Raw genomic sequence first — 21,452 nt, 5'->3', positions numbered from 1 at the left:
CCCTGTGCCAGCATTACTCATCACGTCCCGTTGACTCGGTCCCACCACAGTCCTCCCCAGACATCCACTCCCTGGCCCCAGGAGGGAGCACTTAGTAACCTGAAGATTCCTGAGCACTGGGAACCTTCCTAGCAGAACTTCCCACCTTATCTTTCTTCCAAGAGCACGTTCCCATGTGCTCCTGCTTTCCTCTCTGGTACATGTTCTCTTTGTGTGTTTTTCCTTTCCTTTTAAAAAAGAAAGCTGATCATGGTTTTGGCACTGAAAAGTTTTTACTTTTCCCCCCTCAGCTTTAGTGAGATATAATTGACATGTAACATTGTATAGTTTGAGGGTATATAATGTGACGATAGCATATCTGTATATATTCATTTTAAACAGGCCTCTCTGGATCTCCTCCCCTATTGGTGGGAATGTAAGTGGTGCAGCCAGTATGGAAAATAAAGGTTCCTCAAGAAACTAAAAATAGAGTTGCCATATGATTCAGCAATCCCATTCCTGGGCACAGACCCAGACAAAATTATAATTCAAAAAGAAACACGCACCCCAATGTTCAGAGCAGCACTATTTATAACAGCTAAGACATGGAAACAATCTAAATGTCCATTACCAGATGAATGGATAAAGAAGATGTAATCCATATATATATAATGGAATATTGCTCAGCCATAAAAAGGATGAAAAAATGCCATTTGCAGCAACATGGATGAACCTAGAGATGATCATACTACGTGAAGTAAGTCAGAGAAAGACAAACATGTGATATCACTTACACATGGAATCTAAAATATGACGCAAATGAACATACATACAAAACAGATGTAGAGAACAGACTAGTGGTTGCCAAGGGGAAGGGGGCTGGGGGAGGGTTGGATTGGGAGTTAATTGGGATTAATAGATGCAAACTGTTATATACAGGGTGGGTAAACAACAAGATCCTACTGTATAGTACAGGAAACTATACTCAATATGCTGTAATAAACCATAATGGAAAAGAATATATATATGCGTGTACACACATTATACACATATATGTATACATACATATGTGTATACATGCACTATACACACATGTATACATATATGATACATATGTGTGTATACACACATTATACATATATGCGTGTATACACACATTATACATATATGCGTGTATACACACATTATACATATATGTGCATATATACATTATACACACATGTGTGTATACATACATTATACATACATGTGTGTATACACACACCATACATATATGTGTATACATACAACATACATATATGTGTATGCATACAGTATACACACATTATACATATATGTACACACATTATACACATATGTATACACACATTATACATATATGTGTGCACACATGCATTATACATATATGTGTGTACATACATTATACATATATGTGTGCACACATGCATTATATGTACATATATGTATAATGGAATCAATTTGCTGCACAGCAGAAATTAACACAACACTGTAAATCAACTATACTTCAATAAAATAATGAAAAAAAACCAAACAGTCCCCTATGATCCACAGAATAGCTAGCATGGGAAAAAGAGGTTTCTGAAATGTAATTACTAAAACATTTTATTTCAGAGTATAACAACCCTTAATGAATCATTAAATTGTAACATGCTTAAAAGTACACATTGTTTTAGTTCACACTTATAAATCATATTTATTCAGGATAAGGATATCTGAAAATGAAATAATTTTCTTCATATTTTCAAATATGCATCATCTATGTGGTATGCTTTGGAAGTCCTAAGGTAGGTATTTTAAAATAGTCTGTGAAAAATTGGACTCAGGTTATTTCATGAATTTTTATTTGAGCCTATAACTAATCTCTTTGACATTAACATCGTTAATAAACTTTAGAGCAATATCTGCATTCGGAAGACTGGATAGAACTAAAGACGTCATCTCTATTCATTAGGCTTATATTTTCTCAATAACCTAATTTTGTCTTTCATAAGATATTAATGCTTTTGGAAGTCTTGCTCTTAATCCTATTAATTCCTAAGCCAGCCTTTAAAAGTGCAGGAGGAAATATGCAAAGGCAGTCAATTTCACTGAATTATAAATTAAATCACAAAAGGTAAACCTCAGAATTTCAGGATGGCTAAAAGGCAGAACTTCATCTGGACATATTTTATCGACTTAAGCTAAGCTATGAGGGCCTGGTCCATGTTTGTGTCCTTGGTTTGGCAGACTTCTGATTTGAGGTCACTGGCAACATGTGAGACACATGTGTCAACAGAAGAAAGTGTGTCTGTGTATTTGCTTGAGTTGGACAAAGATCTGCTCTTCTTTTTAAAAAATTTTTGGCCGTGCTGGTGTCATGTGGGATCTTAGTTCCCCGAGCAAGGATAAAACCCATGCTCCCTGCATTTGAAACACAGAGTCTTAATCACTGGCCCACAAGGAAAGTCCAAGACCTGGTCTTAAAAGAAGCAGAGCAGTGGCGGGGCTCTGACTGCTGCAGTGAGTCTTTGACAGTTAACCAAACAGTACAGCATCTGCACTGCTAAAATTGAGGTATCATGAGGGACCCCCAAGAGGAGAAAGAAGCAGAGTTTGAACCTTGAAGTATAGGGAGGCAGTTAGACACTGATTTAAAAATACTCTTAATTCCAGACAAGATGCTTTCCAACTTGGAGCTAGCCAGGTAGACAAAGTACAGAAACATCTTGGATTTAACAAGCCACGTGGCTGTATAATCCTATTTTTACTGTAAACACGCTGCTACTTTATCTTCACCAATGACTGTGAACTAATTTTATTTAATAAGGTAACAGAGAAATCCAAGCCGCCTCCTTCACCCAGTTCACAAACTCACACACAGACACACACATACACACACTGACACTGAAGGTGTGCTGTTCTGAACCAGTCTTCATCCAATCAATTAATTCTCTCTATTTCGACCAAGATTTTCCAATAGAATCGGCTAAGGACAGAGGCTGTGAAAGGGGTAAAGCCTACTCTGTTCATATGGTGTCACAGTATAACCTGCTGCTCCTGGAAAGGCCAAGGGCTGCCCGCACTGGGGCCCATGACGGTGACCTGCTCCCTGAGCTGGCAAGGCAGTGGGCTGTCACCCTGTGACCCTAGCCGGCCCCCCTACTTTCATCTTATCTCCAGCACAAGAAGTCACTGGCTGGCCTACAATGGCTCTGCTCTAGGTGGACAGCTTCTTTCTGAGCTAACACTCAAAATTCCTGGAGTTTAACATCAGACTTCGTTACAGGAAAAACCTGGAAAGGTATGAGGAAGGGGGATGAGAGCCTGCAGGCTTCTGTTTTCAAGGTGTATTTGTGCAGAAAAAGGAAAGAGGTGAAGAAGCAGTCCTCTTTTTTCCATTTAAAGTAGGCCAGCTTCCTAAGTCTCACTGCTGGATGGAAACAGATCCAGGGTTGAAACAGCTGATCCCTCCCCACCCACCTCATGGGCCCCCTGGCAGGGGGAGATGGAGGCACAGCCCCTGGCGCCGAGCTCAGGAAAGTAGAGGGGAGCCTGGGTGCAGGCAGGGTGTGTGCTCACCTCGTACTCCTCCTTGAAGCCATAGCCCTCGGCACACTTCATCTGTGTGATGTGCTGGAGCAGGTCGGCCACCCGGATGGCGGGGTGCAGCTGTCCGGTCTGGTAGGGCACGTCGGCCGGCTCACGCTTCTTGTACGTGTGTGGCTGCACCAGGCTGCTGGTGTCGCTGGCCATCGTGTGCGTCTCGTCTGGGAAAAGAAGGTCATGGGGAAAGTGAGGGGAATCAGGGGCTATGCTGGGGTCTCTGAGAATCTGATATCCCCTTAACCTAGGGCTGCCACGATCCCCACGATGATTCAGCAAAAAAGAAAAGTTAAATGTCTACAGGTTTAAATGGGGTTGGCGATACTGGTGGGGATGAGGCAGGAATCTGTTTTTACAAAGCAGTCCAAACGATCTCTAGCTTTCACAAAGCTGATCGGTAAGAATCCTTTAGCCTTTGGGCGTTAAGGTTCACCGAAGTTTCGCTCTGAAACTTCATCAAGGCCTGGTTCCAAACCAGTCTTGTTTTCTTCTGAAGATTCGTGAACTAGTTTGTATGAAGATGGAAATCAACTCTGTACAAATGTTCTGTGAGCAAAGAAAAAGTGCACAGAATGGGTTGGCTTATGAAGCTAGCGATGAAAACGTGAACTTGATACATGAGATCCAAGATGAATGGGGTGGGGGAAGAAAGGAATTGGGTTGGATGAGTCACTTTGCATGCTCCAGATCAGAAAGCTAGACAGAAGACGATGAATGGACACAGCACTCATGGGAGGTTCTATGAGAGCGAACATGCAGGCCAACGCACAGCGCGGAACCAGCTGGCTTTGTCCAGATCTACAGATAAGACACACAACCCCATTCCCTCCACACCTTCTCCATGGGGTGGGTGCATGGGGGAACTTACCATTTATAGGCACTTTTAAGAAGATACATATCAGGAGAAAAGAGGAGGAGAAAAAGGAAACAGGGCATAAGCAATAGTACTACGTGAATAAGTACAGGTATTTTTTATTTTGTGCTTTAATTTTACAGTTTTCTATTCATAGGTGGTCAGAGGGCAAAGCCTCATTTCTCCCATCACATATGGATGGAGGTGCTTAATTTAAGCACTCAATAACATTAGGAGGCTAAAATAGTATCATAATTGCTTTTCATCCCCTATGAACCAAGTAATGACTAAATAAGTCTTAGTTGTACTCGACACATTTTCTCACTTAAATTTCTTGAACAAGTCAACCAAATTGTACTACAAAATTAATGTCAGAATTTGGTCAAATAAGCCTTAAGAGGCTATATTTTAATGGAAGACTTCTAATAAATTAGATTAATGAACTGCAGAAATTATAGCTATTAAAAAATGTCTTAGGCAGGACGATGTTATTAGGTTAAGAGTTCCACGTTTTACAGGTTAACTCATTACAATGCTGAATCTCTTTAGCCATTTTGATTCAGGGTATGTCGCATCAAAATATAATGAGAAAGTCACTTAAAATGAGAACATTAAATTGAAATTGGTTTCAGGCATAAAGAGTGAAAACATATAAGAAAAGATATGTTCAATAAAAAAATAAAATGACCAGACTGTTTATCAATAGAGAATTCAGCTGCGGGTTTTCGTCTGTTTAAACTGAGAAGTTCCACTCCAAAGGAAATTTGGTGAGCTGGGCCTGGATTTGGGACCTTCTAGCTGCATCGCAAAGCACCTGGGATGCATGGTATGAAGGGTGGCACACAGGTGTGTAGCTATGTGCTGCTGCTGAAATGGCACCTGATCACTACAAGGTGGCTAAAGACACAAAGACGAAATAAAAAAGGTGGGAAGTTGATTTTATGATCTTTTTCCATTTGGATTTGCTTTGAAATTTGGACATTTATTTGTTCCCATCTCTTAGAATAGTCGCAAATAAACCAGGACATTTTCACATCAGATTTGCTCATTGGCAACTGCCAAGCTCACAAAGGGGCCTTAGTCTCCCTCCTAAAGCCCTGAATCCCTCGAGCTTTCAGCTGCTCCAGCAGGAAGGTTTGCTCTTTATACTCAAATAAATGGAACATTAATTAGTTTCCCCCCGTGCCTCTCATTCTCTCAGTTTTGTACCTTTTGGGATGAACATAATTAAATGTCCTTCACTGTGGACGGACCTTCTATTCTAACCTCTCCTAAATGAATCATGTGAGTCTTTCACGTAGATCCACTGGCAACCAGACAGTGCTCAGACCCCACGGTGAGGCATTCTTGGAAGTTTTAGGTCTCCAGAGTGGCCACCACTGTCACCTTTGTATGTATCACCCACACTGCATTAGGAAGCATTTACACACTACCCAGACCATCTAAAATGAGAATATTATTATCAAGTACATAGATACTGACAGGGAAATAGAAGGTTTCTGGTGTGATATCTGTTCTGAAATCAGGTCACCCACACCAGCAGAAAAATCTCGATTCCACCAAAATGAGTGATTCATCAGTTACCTCTGCCTTCTTCAAACAGAATGATTACAGATAAAATATATAATTTGTCCCTAACTTCCTATAGTTGTTAAAAATGACCCACCTATAATTTTTTAAAATTATGTGTAAGAGGAAATCAGAAATAAAGTTTCTCACTAACATTTCTGATGGTTTTCAAAGAATTGAGAATTCATTCTACCTACAGTCTCTTGTAAACTTTCTTGAATTTTCATTGAACCAGCTAGAAAAATCTTGAATGCTGTTTTTGAGGTAGGGAGAGGTCCTACTTATCTACCTACCTACTTGTCTATCATCTATCTATGTTTTGCAAGAAAATGGTACAAAGGCATACTAAAGCTTTATATAGGGCTGAGCACCTTAGCTTGTGTGAATAAAAGGCACTAGAGGATTTAATTGTGCCAAGCTCTGAGTCACAACAAAACATAACTTCCTGTAAATTATAATACCACTATTCCCCCAAAATGCCAGAGTAGATGCACAGCTTAACTTCTTTGCATGGTTTCAAGTGATAACCTACAAGACACATAGCGTCACCTTTGCACCCAGTAATGGGGAGGGGACAGTCCCCGAGCACAGCCGTTTGACACATTAGCATGCTGGTACCAGCTCAACATGGTAAACAGCTACTTGTTGATCTGGCTGACTTATTTTTCCCAGTGTGTATTTTTTTTTTTTTTGCTATTGGAATCGTCTGTTCCAGTGACTCTTTCCTGTAAAGAAGCCTAACCAACTTTAAAAGATGTCATTAGTGTTTGTAATAACAAAGCCCCGACTTTAAAAGATGGCATTTGTTTAATAAGCTTATCTAAATCCTGCTGTGAAATCTGAACACTTTCTTGCCTCTGACAATGTGCATCTCAGCCCTGCCCCCTCACAGCTCCCCCAAGGTCAGAACATCTACCAGAAGAATGGAGGAATGAATGCCAGCCACACAAAGAAATTGCAAATCTTCGCTTATCAAGAGATTCTGCAAATGTCATCTGCATATAGATTGCATTGTTCCGGTGCCTAAGATTAGCCCCTCACTCACAAAAAGGCTAAAAACGCAGCTTTCTTTCCCTTACTGTCGCTAGTCAAAGGTGCTGGCATTAGCGGGGTTTGCTTATTAGTCCTCGAAACGACGCAAATTAAAAAATTCTGGCTTAGTCTATTCTTCAACTTCTGAGTTCTTTTTTTTTTGCCTCAGGCAATGAACTGGCTTAATCAAGCCCAGAAAACATCATACGGGGGGAAAAAAATCACCCTCTACATAAAAATCATAACAACTTAAGAGAAAGAGAAGCACAGGGGGAAAAATTATGTTGCCAAGATATAAACCCTTGAAAGGAGAGTTATGAAGAAGGAAATGGCAACCCACTCCAGTAGTCCTGCTGGGAAAATCCCACGGACAGAGGAGCCTGGAGGGCTGCAGTCCATGGGGTCACAAAGAGTCGGACACAGCTGAGTGACTGAGCCTGGAGAATTAGGAAGCAGGCCTGGCACAGCTGAGGGGGGAGCCCTGTCTACGATGGAGGGCTGTGCACCTTGAAGTCACCCGTATGGTGCTCCTTCTCGGGAAGGTTAGTGACAGGAAGAAAACAGCCTGGTACTCCTGGTTACAGTCTCAAAGACAACAGCAGCTCATGCTTGTTTGGTTCCATCACGGCCAGGTAACACCATTTCTCCTCCCCCTCCTTGTATTTAGACAAATGGGATTTTTTTCTTTATCTCCCACTGGGAACACTTCCTACTTTCACTGCATTCTGCCCGAAGGGGCTAACATTTTATTTCATTTCCAGTGACATCCTACACCTCGTAAACCATGTGATTATAAAGTGTCACCTTGTCATTCTGCTGTTGAGACCATCGGCTCCTCTGAAATCCCACTGTGTGACAGACACTTGGAAACGCTGGGGTTGCCCTGGGTGGCTCCGAGGAGGGGCAGGGGGCCTAAACTCCACTGTGATTATTTTTTTTGCATAACATTCGGCATAATTAGAAAAATGCTATTTTTGAAACAGCTGCTTTTAGTGCTCAGCAGTAAGTGACAATAATAATGAGCTATTTCCACATTTATGGCTGGCACAGTGGACAGACTTCAGGTCTTACAGCTGAGTTTGGACATGCTGTGATTTTTCCTTGGGATCAAAACTGAGTGCAAATTCTGAACCTGGAAAAGGAGAATGGTAGAGCTGGGTTCACTCATCGGAACCTTTCGGTATCATTCCCAGAACACACGCAGCAAACCCTTCTTATCAATGGGGACTGTTTGGAGAAAGTCTTTTTGTTATGTGCCCATCCCCGCCCCTCCAGACCATCCACCACCCACCCTGTCCTGGTTACAACTCCTGTATCAAACTCCCGTTTCCTACAGAGTGGCCACTGACTTTTGAAATTACTCCTGTAATGAACTGTGATAAAGGGAAATGTTCTCACCTAAAATTGCAGTTGGCACAAATGGGTCTGTCATACACCGTAAGCAGGTCAATGCAGAGAAAGTAAAAAGAGAGAGAACAGTGAATGATTGATGAAAGGCCCCCCCTCCCAGTTTTCCCGTAGAAGCCACAGAAAGCATCGGGTTACAGCACATCAAACATAGTAAGCTCCTCAAGCATCGTGGGCAGCAAAGTGAGCCCTGGGTGACTCTGAGTGCTCGGGGTGATGAAGAGATGCAAGAGCAGAAAGATCTGTTACCTGGGTAATAGGAGTTGGGCACCGATGTGCTCAGGGTGTTGGTTTTCATGGTGAAGGACGATGGTGAAGATACAGCTGTAAATGAGAGAGAGGCGTGTCAGTGGGGGCAGAGAGGCAATACCTGAAAATACGGCCCTGAGGTCACACATGGGGAAACTGGGCTGGGTAGACTGTGGACCACAGAAACATCAGAGGTTCACCTGCGTCTCTGTGATGAATATTGTCCCTCTCCACCTGCTCTGCGGAGTTACTTGTGCTTTAGAGCAGTGGTCCCCAACCTTTTGGGCCCCAGGGACTGTTTCATGAAAGGTAATTCTACCATGGGCTGGGGGTGGGAGGGATGGTTTGGGGATGATTCAAGCACATTGCATTTATTGTGCACGTCATTTCTATTATTATTACATCAGCTCCACCTCAGATCACAATCCTGAAGGTTGGGGACCCTTACTTTAGAGGACACGTACCCTTTCATCACTTAAAGGATTTTCTGACCCCACAAATGAAGGAAAATACCCACAACCACAGCCCCTTTCTGGATGCAGAAATTCATTACTCTCCCTTTTGACACCTAGCCTTTGCTTGTAGGGGGTTTCCCTAGAGGCTCACACGGTGAAGGATCTGCCTGCAATGCAGGAGACCCAGGCTGGATCCCTAGGTTGGAAAGATCCCCTGATGAAGAGAATGGCAACCCACTCCAGTATTCTTGCCTGGAGAATTCTATGGACAGAGGAGACTGGTGGGCTACAGTCCATGCGGTCACAAAGAGTCGGACAGAACTCAAACAACAAACACTTTCACTTTTTTCACTTTGCTTGTAGAATTTTACCAAATGCTCTGCTGATTATTTACAACTAAGAGGATGAGAATGTGTCTACACATGGCTTTTGGAGAATATTCCAAATGTCAATGTTTTTGTAATTTGCTAAATCCTCACCTTTCTCTTACTTTGGACACTGAGAGAACATCACAATGTTCTATTTTATGAAAAATAAAGATGTTCCACATGTGTTATTTTTAACATGAAAGTTGCATGCCTACACATTGTCCTATTAGGCCTTACATCCTTAAAAACCTGCTTATTTTCCTTTGAAATTTTCCTCTGAAACACTCAAGCTTTAACTACTTACACCTTCTCTTTCCACTGTTATTAAGAGGTGAAGTCAATCCCACCCAATTTATCTGATCCCATTGAAAGTGGATATTTCCTATTTTTAAAGTAGTTTAACTGTCTTCAACATCTTAATTGATTAGTGCTTTTAAAACACTTTAATTTCATTAGAGCATAAGGATAAATGATTTGAATGTGCTTAACTGCACAGGCTGGTTGATGTAAGTCTAAACTTTAATTCCTCCAGTGTAGTTACATGGCTTCTTTGATGCTGACATCCTGATCAGGACACTAATTAATACCACTTGTGTGTGTGCTCAGTCCTGTCCAACTCTTGTGACCCCATGGACTGTAGCCTGCCAGGTTCCTCTGTCCATGGGATTTTTCAGGCAAGAATACTGGAGTGGGTTGCCATTTCCTACTCCAGGGGATCTTCCCAACCCAAGGATTGAACCCGCATCTCCTGCATTGGTAGGCAGTTTCTTTACCTGCTGAGCCATTGGGGAATGAATCCCTTAATGCCACTTACACGGGTGTTAAATAGGGCACTACCAACCAAATCCCTGTGGTGACTGCATCTTATCTTTATTCTGATGACACACTGATACATTTTCATTCTCTTGGAGTAGTTCCCTTTCAGACAATGGTTTTTTCTGTGTTTATGTTTTAAAAGTACCGAATTAGTAAATGACAGAACTGGAACCTAGGCTGCCTGTCATTTACATTTTGCTAAAATAGAGAAGTATCACAGTTATGATGCATGTTTACGATAAATCTCCAGGGAAAAAAAGAGAGTGATTGATAAAAATAAGGATAAAAAACTCCGAGTAACATGCCAGGGTCAGGAAGTAAAATGCCTGTTACCTGCTGACATTTGTATTTGTTTTGTAAAAATGTGCAAAATACAATGTGCAGATACAAAAGAATTATGTCTATTTTCACCTTTAAAAAATGTATTTAAAAACTTTTCTGTTTAAAGATTAACCACCCCCCCCCCCAACTCTCCATAACTACTTCTCCTTTGTTTTCTGCACAACTCCTGTTTGCTTTGGTGGACAGATTGTTCCACACTGTTGTAAATGTGCTCAGAATTCTTTTTAAATTCTCCAACCTCAGTTTTCTCACTATCTCATTCCTAAAAGGTACTCACCTCCCAACCCTGAAAGATCTCAAACATGCCCAGGCTTGCAGTAGGTTTAAGGCTAGAAGTCTAGTGGTCTAATGAGTACATTTCCTGAGAGTTTCCTCCTCCAGTAATTGCTCTCTTACGATAAAGGCATTGGGCTTCCCTGGTGGCTCAGTGGTAAAAAATCTGCCTGCAATGCAGGAGCCACAGGAGACACTGGTTTGATCCCTTGGTGGAGAAGATCCCCTGGAGAAGGAAATGGCAACTCACTCCAGTATTCTTACTTGGAGAATTCCATAGACTGAGAAGCCTGGCGGGCTACAGTCCATGGGGTCGCAAAGAGTTGGACTGAAGTGACATAGCACACATGCACACACGGCACATGTTAAAGGCATTAAGAGAATGTTGTGATGATGGAGTTAACCATGAGCGTCTCTGTGGATGGGATTCCATGAGACCCACCCATTGCTCAGAGAGTGGGAAAAAAAAGCTTCTTGCTGTATCTCCTCCACTGGCTGCACTGATGGGAGAAACAGGTAATCCCTCATGGCCAGCGAGCCCCAAGCTGCCCCCAAGTCTGCAGCGGCCCTCTCGATAGGAGCAGTTTTAGATTCCCACAGATAGATTCATTTTTTAAAAAGTCAATGCCAAACTAAATATCCTACCCAGAGGCAAATACCTTCTATTGCTCAAACTTTGAAAGCCTAGAAACTCTTAACGTAGGTTTCTGCTTTTTGGGTAGGTAAGCCCAGGTAAATTTATTTGTGAGCAATTTCACCATGACACAGATGATTTGGAACATAAACAGGTGATCCTGGAAAGAGAGGATGTGTATCCGAATAGTCCCTTCACACCGATGTTCAAGAAATAACTTGTTCAGTCGCTCAGTTCTATCCAACTCTTTGCAACCCCATGGACTACAGCATGCCAGGCTTCCCTGTCCTTCACTATCTCCCGGAGCTTGCTCAAACTCATGTCCATTGAGATGCCATCCAACCATCTCATCTTCTGTCACCCGCAAACACAAATTCTCATCTTGTCTGTAGTGGGAAGGACTTCTCCCTTCAACCCTCCCACCCAACAAATGCATCCTCAGTTGTTTTATTTTGGCAGTGAAATGCATTACATACTTTTGAAATGGAAAAGGTAGTATTTGCTACAAAAAAGCAGAGAAAAGCCTCCAAAAAAGGAAGGAATTTGTGGTAAAGCTAAGTACCCCAGATTCTGCCACCTACACTGAAAATAACACAAAAGGGCAAAGGACAGTGACCATGGATGAGGAGGGCGTCCCACCCGCCCAGGTGGAGCGGCGTGTGCTGAAGTCCCATGCCAGAGAGTGGGGGCTGCACGTGGATAAATACATGTAGGACCTCTAACTGGGACAAGGTGGACAAGCGTAGCCACTGTGGAAAGAAGAAAACAGGCCTTTCTATGAAGCTTTGCTGAATGTGGGGGGGAAAGGCAGGTGTGGGAGGAGATGGAGAAGAAGAAACCACATTGTGCGTGATGTGGGGGGGAAGCACTGGGGGAGACGCTGATTCGAACACCCCAGGAGGGTGGTCAGGACAGGAGTGAGCAGTGCACTGGCAGCAGCCCTCTTGCAGCGGAGGCTGCGGGTCTGTGCCAAGCCCCAGCCTTTATTTTTATCACTGCTGGTGACAGCTCCCCTTAATCCATCCCTTTGTTGCCCAGCATCCTGATTAACGCAGCCAGGGTCGGCGGCAGCCTTTGGGCATGAATTTCACGAGGTGAGGAGACCTCTGACCTTGAAACCAGCAGGGCTGGGAACCACATCACGAGGCACAGCCCGTGGATTTATCTAGGTCCCCTAGAAGATCACGGGGGGACGAGGCGAGAAATACTATATTTCCAACAATCCGTGTAATTGTTAAGCTTCCTAAAATAGTGCCCTGTACCTGGATGGCAGGGGGAAGGTGTTAGCTGAGCTCCCTGTACCCACCTGGTGGGAGACGTAAGCCTTCTGAAGTGGAAATACAGTTTAACTTATTAATTGCCACTAATGGCCCTGTAATAAAGGCAGAACGTGTCAGCTAAACAAATAAACAATTAGCTTGTTACTGCCATTTAGTAAGCTGTTTTAGAACAGGCTTCCCCCGTGTGGTTCCACACCTGGCTCGCTCACAAACAGGAGCTGAGGAACAGCAGGGAGGGTGGGAAGCAGGTGCGTCCGCGGGCGGGGAGGGCCGCCTTGATGTCACAGCTCTCAGTCTTTACAGACGCGTGGCCATGGTTGCCTGTGACCTGCTCCCATCCCTCCCTCCTGCAGCATCGTTCCTAAGCCACCGTGGCACAGGGGGATGTGTCCAGCATCATCTGAAGGGACTGGCAAAACCGACAGCGCCTAAGAATTGTCTAGGGAGGTTTTGTTTCCTAACCCCCGGGCCCCAGAGCTGCCCCGAAGGTGGGAAGCGCGCCCACTCACATCTCCCGTTGAGGTTGTGCGTGTCCATGAAGGAGAAGGCCTCGTCGCAGCTGGTGCCCTGCTCGGCGTAGCTCTTGTCCATGGAGCTCACCATCACCGTCATCTCCTGCCTTGTGCTGCTCATTGTCTCTTTCCGCTTCTGGGCCAGTTTCCTTGGGACAGAGAGTTCGTTATGTAGACACACGCAAGGATGGACCACGTGCCCTGACCAATGATCGAGAGTCACGCGTGTGGAATCAATGGTGTTCACGCTGGAGTGCATGCATAAAAGGAGGAGGCTCCCGGGAGCCTGCATGGGACACAGCCCTCTGACCCTCAGACGGCTGTGACATTGGACCTAATCCCAAATGAACCCAGAGTGGTTCTCCATCAAGGCTGGTCAACAGGGCAGAAGGATAAAAAGAAAAGGCAAGTTGTTGGCTTTTCCTGCAGGTCTGCAGAAGAATGTGAGTCCCCGGGCTTCCCCCAGCCCCTTGGTGAACGAGATGCAAAAAGGCCTTGGAAGGCAGGGACAGCTCCAGGTCTTTGGGAGACAAAGGTTAACCCTGGCCTTTGAATCTTTCTCATTAACCACCAGAAGCTCATAATCCTTTAAGTTACAGAGACCAGGACAAAAGCTATAAAACCTAAGGGAAACTGACATTCACATACACGGATAAAACATACTTTATAGCTCTTACTACTGGAGGTTTTTGATGCATACAGGACAGACAAGAATAGAATTAGAGATGCTTAAGAAGGTATAAAGTGAGAAGCTTTAAGATGACCGTAGCACCATAAAACCAAAAGTACGATGTCCTAAATATTCTAATTCTGCTTAAGCACTTAGCAGCTTTTACACAAGAAAGCAGCAGCTATTTCTAGTAAATCATCTTGACTCTGACTGACCCAGGACATGGCACAATTTAAAATGAGCCGCATAATCAAAATCAACCCCCATATTTGGTGATTACTAATGCAGTGTGAGGCATTGACAACATCAGACCATATGGATAACCTTTATTTTCATTTCAAAATGCCACATAATCCAAATGCTTTCTTGCCTGTAGTTATAATAATCTTTTGATTCATACTTAGAAGGCAGAACATTAATAAGTTGCCCCTTTTTTATTGCTAAAAGTTGTTGTGAAAAAAAGATACATTTTTAAACAGAAAAATGAAAATGATCTATAACTTCTATGACAATGTGAAAGCTGTAAAGATGGGACTATAAATTGGTGTAGCCACTGTGGAGAATGGTATGGAGTCTCCTCAAAAATCTAAATAGAGCTACCATATGATCCAGCAATCCTACTCCTGGGCATACATCTGATGTACTCATTCTAATTCTAAAAGATACATACCCTCCAATATTTATAGCAGCACTACTCACAATAGCCAGGACATGGAGGCAACCTAAATGTCCATTGACAGATGAATGGATAAATAGATATATATAATCCCAGGCAAGAATACTGGAGTGGGTTACCATTTCCTTCTCCAGGGGATCTTCCCAACTCAGGGACTAAACCTGGGTCTCCTGCATTGCAGGTGGATTCTTTACCATCTGAGCCACGAGAGAACCCCCCCCCCCCACACACAATATATATGAATATTACTCAGCCATAAAAAAGAATAAAATAATGCCATTTGCAGCAACATGGGTGGATGCAGAGATTATCATACCAAGTGAAGTCAGTCAGAGAAAGACAAGTATCACATGATATCGCTTATATGGGGATTTCCTGGTGGCTTAGATGGTAAAGACTATGCCTGTTATGTGAGACACCTAGGTTCGATCCCTGGGTCAGGAAGATCCCCTGGAGAAGGGAATGGCAACCCACTCCAGTATTCTTGCCTGGAGAATTTCATGGACAGAGGAGCCTAGTGGGGTACAGTCCAGGGGGTAGCTTATACATGGAATATATAAATGATAGAAATGAACTTATTTATAGGACAGAAATAGACTTACAGATATAGAAAACAAACTTAAGGTTATCAAAGGGAAGGTGGGAGGGATAAGTTAAAGTTTGAGATTTACATATACACACTATTATATATAAAACAGATAACCAACAAGGACCCACTACATAGCACATGGAACTATAGTCAGTATCTTATAATAACCTATAATGGAAAAAGTCTAAAAAAGAATATGTATATTCATATCTTCTTTTATATATATATATATAAAACTGAATCATTTTGTTGTACACTTGAAACTAACAAGCATGGTAAGTCAACTATATTTCAAAAAAAATTTTTGAAATTATGCGTTTAGAGTAAAAAGCTGTGAAGATTTTGCAAAGTAAGCTGCATGGTTCCTCTAGGTGCCAGCTTGCCGAACCTGCTCGTCTTCCGCAGAGACCCCCTCTCCTCCAGACCGCCACATGAGTCTGGGCAGCAGAATGCGGGCTTGGATATCCTCAACAGGTGTTCTGGGCAGAGGCAGCAGGGACCCCAGGTCCACAGCTGCAGTTATGACAATACCATTTCTCTCCACCTCCGAGTCTGCCAGCTCACTGGAAAAGCACTCTTAAGCCAGGTTTCCCCAGGAGCGCTAAAGTGGAGGCCGGAGATAATTAACGCCATTATTCAGGCATAAACGTCCCCTTTCTGTTGGAATTTCTTTAATGTGCTTCAGGCTGATTTATGCAGATAATTGCCTCAATATTCTCTTCTGTTCTGCCTATGAAGAGAGACACGGGCAAGTTCGCCAGACCTCCCTCCCTCTCTGTCTTCTCTTGTGTTTCTCTAATCCTTTCAGGTTAGGAGATGGCAGTGAAAGTGCTTCTTACCCCTGGTGGGATGAGGTGGTAGAGAGGGTGTGTGTGCAACAATAAAAACCAAGCTTGTACTGGAAAAATCTTTCTCCTTTCTCATCTCCCCGTGTGTGAACTTCAGTGAGGTCACGCTACACACCCCACTGCTGATCTTCCTGAAGCACAAAAGAAGGCCATTAAGGACTGGTGAGAACCTACTCAAACCAAGCAGAGGTCCAGTCCGGAGACTCACAGCTGTAAGCTCATGTCCATTAACCATACACTCTGTGCCTGTGAACCGTCAAAACCCGCCTCCCACGTCCTCAGCAAGCCTTCCTGCATTAACCTCACCGTTTGACCACAGACACAGGCGTCTCACTGGGAGACAGGCAGGCCTCACAAGGGAGTGAAACAGGACTAAGACGATAAGGAGTGGTGGGTGCCGGAGAAGCGGAAAGGGAGACAGCCACTCAGCTCCAGAGGCTGGATGCCCCATAGAGGGCCCAGACGTTGTAAATCAGGAGAAACCCTAAATTCAGATTTTATAGGAATTGAATTTTAAGTATTGTCAAATAATTCAAATTAAAAAATTAAAAAGACTATGTGGTCCAAACAAAGCATGTGTTTGGGTACTTCTGCTCTCTGCTAATACACACTTAGGCACTTAATTGTGTTGGAAAGGAAGAGAGTGGAAACCGCCATACAATACACAACTACGGTGTGGCAGTGCTCTGCAAGTGTTCTCTCATTTAATCCTAGTAATGGAAAATCTGCCTGCAATGTGGGAGACCTGGGTTTGATCCCTGGGTTGGGAGGATCCCCTGGAGTAGGAAATGGCAACCCACTCCAGTATTCTTGCCTGGAGAATTTCATGGACAGAGGAGCCTGGCAAGCTAAAGTCCATGAGATCGCAAAGAGTCGGACATGACTGACTTTCACTTTTTTCAACCTGGAAAGAGCTATTCTTACTTCTCATTTTACAGATGAAGGAGCTGAGTCTCAAGAAGTTAAATTGTCCAAATTGTGGAGCTGGAATCACACCCCAGATCTCTCTTGACCCCAAAGGTACTCATTCTAGAACCATGTGCTTTGCCTAACAAAGTATTTCATTAATTTACATTTCCATACAAGTTACATTATAATTTTCACCAAATTGCTTTCAGGTGTGAATACTCTATCACCTCATGACTAAATATGCACTGTAAAAAGTAGGAATTAACAAAAAAAAGCAGTTGAATTAACAATTGTCATAGCAAAGCATTAGAAAAGAGTTTATTTACAACCTACTAATCAAAAGTAGCTTGCTTGGTCACAGAGATTATGAGTCACTGCTTGGGATTTCTGGTTTTTCCTCATATGCAATTAAATGTTGTATTCCATAATTAAGATGGTTGAGGAAGGTTAGATTTAGAATTGAGGGTTGGGAATGACTGGATAAATTGAAATTTATTCTCTCTCTCTTGTTTTTTTTCTCTATTTCTCTTTTGGACTTTGTGTTTCAGGTTTGTTTTTTTTTTTCCTCAAGTGAAAACTTTTAAAACTGTCAGAAAAACATTGTGAACTTAATGAAATAGTGTTTTGTGCAGGAAAACTCCTAAAGTGGAGGCAATTTTTCTTTGCGATCTTATCTAAAGACACAGGTAAATTTATTTTCCATTTTGATTTTTAAGAAATGGTTTGTCTGAAATATTTAAACCTCCAATCTCCAAATTTGGATTTGCATGAATCTCAAAGACCTTAGTAACAACAACAACAACAACAACAAAATGTTCTTATAAATATCAATGGAGCATAAAAAATTAAGGAGAAGACTTCAGTTTAATGTTGGGCATGAAGGAGCTTGGAGGTCATTGTTCTGTCCTAAAAACAAGTAAAAAGCTGAATAGACAATTGTTTGACTTAACTTGTAAGATAATTGATGTCACAGGGCAATGACTGTCCCCCGAATTACAAACACGTGGATATAGAGAATCACAACTCACCAGAGCAGAAACACATGAGCAGAAACCTATGTGAGAATCAGCACTGGGGCAGAAAAACCCAAACTGTAATTGAATTACTGGAGGCTCAGTGTGGATCAGCCTGAGACTTAAAAACTCCAGCAGGGTCCAGACTTAAGGAGGACCTCACACCTTTTTGAATTTTATCTTCAGGAGCCCTACCTGGTTCTCAAAGTAAAGATTGGAGGGAAAAAAATCACCTCTGTTTAGTTCTTTGGCCCATTTTTTGATTGGGTCATTTATTTTTCTGGAATTGAGCTGCAGGAGTTGCTTGTATATTTTTGAGATTAATCCTTTGTCTGTTGCTTCGTTTGCTATTATTTTCTCCCAATCTGAGGGCTGTCTTTTCACCTTGCTTATAGTTTCCTTTGTTGTGCAAAAGTTTTTAAGTTTAATTAGGTCTCATTTGTTTATTTTTGCTTTTATTTCCAATATTCTGGGAGGTGGGTCATAGAGGATGCTGCTGCTGTGATTTACGTCGGAGAGTGTTTCGCCTATGTTCTCCTCTAGGAGTTTTATAGTTTCTGGTCTTACATTTAGATCTTTAATCCATTTTGAGTTTATTTTTGTGTATGGTGTTAGAAAGTGTTCTAGTTTCATTCTTTTACAAGTGGTTCACCGCAGCACTGTTTATAATAGCCAGGACATGGAAGCAACCTAGATGCCCATCAGCAGATGAATGGATAAGGAAGCTGTGGTACATATACACCATGGAATATTACTCATCCATTAAAAAGAATTCATTTGAATCCGTTCTAATGAGATGGATGAAACTGGAGCCCATTATACAGAGTGAAGTAATCCAGAAAGATAAAGACCAATACAGTATACTAACGCATATATATGGAATTTAGAAAGATGGTAATGATAACCCTATAAGCAAAACAGAAAAAAAGACACAGATGTACAGAACAGACTTTTGGACTCTGTGGGAGAAGGCGAGGGTGGGATGTTTCCAGAGAACAGCATCGAAACATGTATATTATCTAGGGTGAAACAGATCATCAGCCCAGGTTGGATGCATGAGACAAGTGCTCGGGGCTGGTGCACTGGGAAGACCCAGAGGGATCGGGTGGAGAGGGAGGTGGGAGGGGGGATCGGGATGGGGAATACATGTAAATCCATGGCTGATTCATGTCAATGTATGGCAAAACCCATTACAATATTGTAAAGTAATTAGCCTCCAACTAATAAAAATAAATGAAAAAAAAGAATCACCTCTGGCTTTCAGCAGCATGAGGAGGAAAGTAGCCTACTTGAAATACATTCAAAGCATTCTATGCTTTTTAAAACAGTTGCCCTCAAGAATATTATTTTCCTAGAGGCTAACCTGTTGTGGTTTTATCAGTCTAACCAATCTGGGGGAAGGAAAGTTATCCAAACCCAGCCCCCTGCAGCCATCCTGTCCATCCAAGGAGGGGGCTACTGAAGTGCCTGCGAAGGTCACAGCTCGGGACACAAATTCACTAAAAGGCTGAGACCCAATTGTGGGTCTCCTTGCCTCTCCAACACCTTACTATCATGTGACTAAGGACCTATTTGCAGAAGTCCATTTTCCCTGGTACATCAAGTCTGGGCATCAGTAAAAAATTACAAGGCATACTAAAAGGCAAAAAACACAATTTAGAGACAGAGGAAGCATTAGGATAAGGCTCCTACAGCAGGGATGGTGGGATTATCAGACTGGGAATTTAAAATAACTATGAGTTATAGGCTAAAGCCTCTAATGGAATAAGTAGACAACATGCAAGAATAGATGGAAAACAAAATAAGCAAAAGGATATTACCAAATGAAAGAGACCAATCTGAAAAGGTTCACTATACTTTATGCTTGATTTTGCTGTAAACCTAAAACTTCTCTAAAAAACAAATTCTACTAAAAAACCCTATAATACTGCTTGGAAAAAAATTAAAAGGGAGGAAAAACATAGTTATAGTCCTAAATTTCCAAACTAGAACAAAAGAGGAGAAAGAAAGAAATGTGGGATGAAGTCAAATGAAAAGGATGGCCCTTCATGCATATTCTATTCAAATATTTCTCTTATATTTCTTTCCTGGCATAAAAATAAAAACAAGAAACAAGGGCAAGGGAAAGGGAAGAAAAATCCTTGGCAAATTATTAACTATGTGACAGGCATGAATCAGAGTCGGTAAAGAGAACAGGGTGAAGAATGATGTGTTCAGCATCGTGTCCTATGGGAGGAAGAGCAGCAGGACAATGGCCACCAGTTAGGAGACCCAAGCAAAGCATGGGTGGGGGAAAAACAGAAATAAGTCTTGCTTCTCCTCGTTTCCTCCCTGAACCTGAACTGGGTGACGTTTCTCAGAGGATCAGGATGGGAGCAGATTCAAGGGGAAGGAATACAAAGGTCAACTTCAGTTCAGACCTAAGTCTCACCCATGGTTAATTGCAACTCAGGGTTACAGGACATGATTCTCCAACGAGCCTGACTTGTCCATCTCTATTAGAGGTCTTGCTATGTTGGGTTACACCAACAGAGACTGTGACAGACAAAAATTGGTAACACTGACCTGAAGGTCAGTGCTCGGTTATAAAAAAGGCGTCTTTATTTTTAAATGATCTGTCATTTGAAATTCTACAGGGCAGGCAAAACTTGAGGATTTGCAGATTGCATATAGACATAAGAAGGGAAAGGCAAAAGGCTTTCTGGTTCTGGATTCTACAATTAAGTGTGTGCTTCGACTTAATTAAGGACGGGGGCAGAGGCTGGAACGGAGAAGAAGTATTTAATTTTTCCTCACAGTAGGGATGAAATAGATATTGGTTGCGTCAAAGAATGCATACATTATACCAAATTGCCCAGATTCAGCTGAATAAACCTCAATGAATAGGGGGCTGTCACCTCAAAGATGGATCTGTGAGGGCTACCAGATGATATTGTTTTTAAAGGTAAAATGTTAAGGAAAAGGAAAAAACGGTCCTACGTCTTAAATATCAATATTTTCAATGCAAAAGTACCATCACTACAATAGCTGATAGAAAAACAATGAGGATAACAATTACCGAAACTTCTGTAGGACTTGAGATAAACCAGAGACGTTACATGCATTAGCTCTTAATTCTCAAAACAACCCAGTGAAGAAATTGCTATTATTATCCCAGTCTTAAAGACAGGGAAATTGAGGCATGGTGGTATTAAGTTGCCCATGACCACATGGCTAGGCAACTTGAGACCTCTGGCATAGTTTCCTGCATTGAGATAAAACCATCTTCATAAGACTCAATGGCATCACTAAGCAAACTTTATTAGTTGCTTAAATTCAGACACAGAAAATAAAGGCTAGTTTTCTTTACCAGCTAGGACTTTGCAGCTGACAACC

The 21,452-nt window shown here is 42.3% G+C and overlaps 1 protein-coding gene across 6 annotated transcripts in view; it reads right to left on the bottom strand.

Annotated features, from left to right (window-relative positions):
• PTPRM (protein tyrosine phosphatase receptor type M) overlaps positions 1-21,452 on the bottom strand; it is a 640,041-nt gene that overhangs the window by 124,305 nt on the left and 494,284 nt on the right. For 2 of the 6 annotated variants that reach the window (XM_043443664.1, XM_043443661.1), the window contains exons 15-19: positions 13,370-13,521; positions 8,693-8,767; positions 8,435-8,461; positions 4,451-4,462; positions 3,559-3,746 (exon numbers count right to left, since the gene is read on the bottom strand). In XM_043443664.1, the coding sequence (XP_043299599.1) occupies positions 3,559-3,746; positions 4,451-4,462; positions 8,435-8,461; positions 8,693-8,767; positions 13,370-13,521 (454 nt within the window). The remainder of the gene's footprint in view (positions 1-3,558; positions 3,747-4,450; positions 4,463-8,434; positions 8,462-8,692; positions 8,768-13,369; positions 13,522-21,452) is intronic. The other 4 variants (XM_043443662.1, XM_043443665.1, XM_043443666.1 and 1 more) reach the window with 2 other exon arrangements.

This window comes from Cervus canadensis, chromosome 23, assembly GCF_019320065.1.
Source record: "Cervus canadensis isolate Bull #8, Minnesota chromosome 23, ASM1932006v1, whole genome shotgun sequence".
Taxonomy (NCBI): domain Eukaryota; kingdom Metazoa; phylum Chordata; class Mammalia; order Artiodactyla; family Cervidae; genus Cervus; species Cervus canadensis.
Note: the sequence above shows the minus strand (reverse complement) of the source record. Positions and strands in the feature narration are given on the sequence as shown.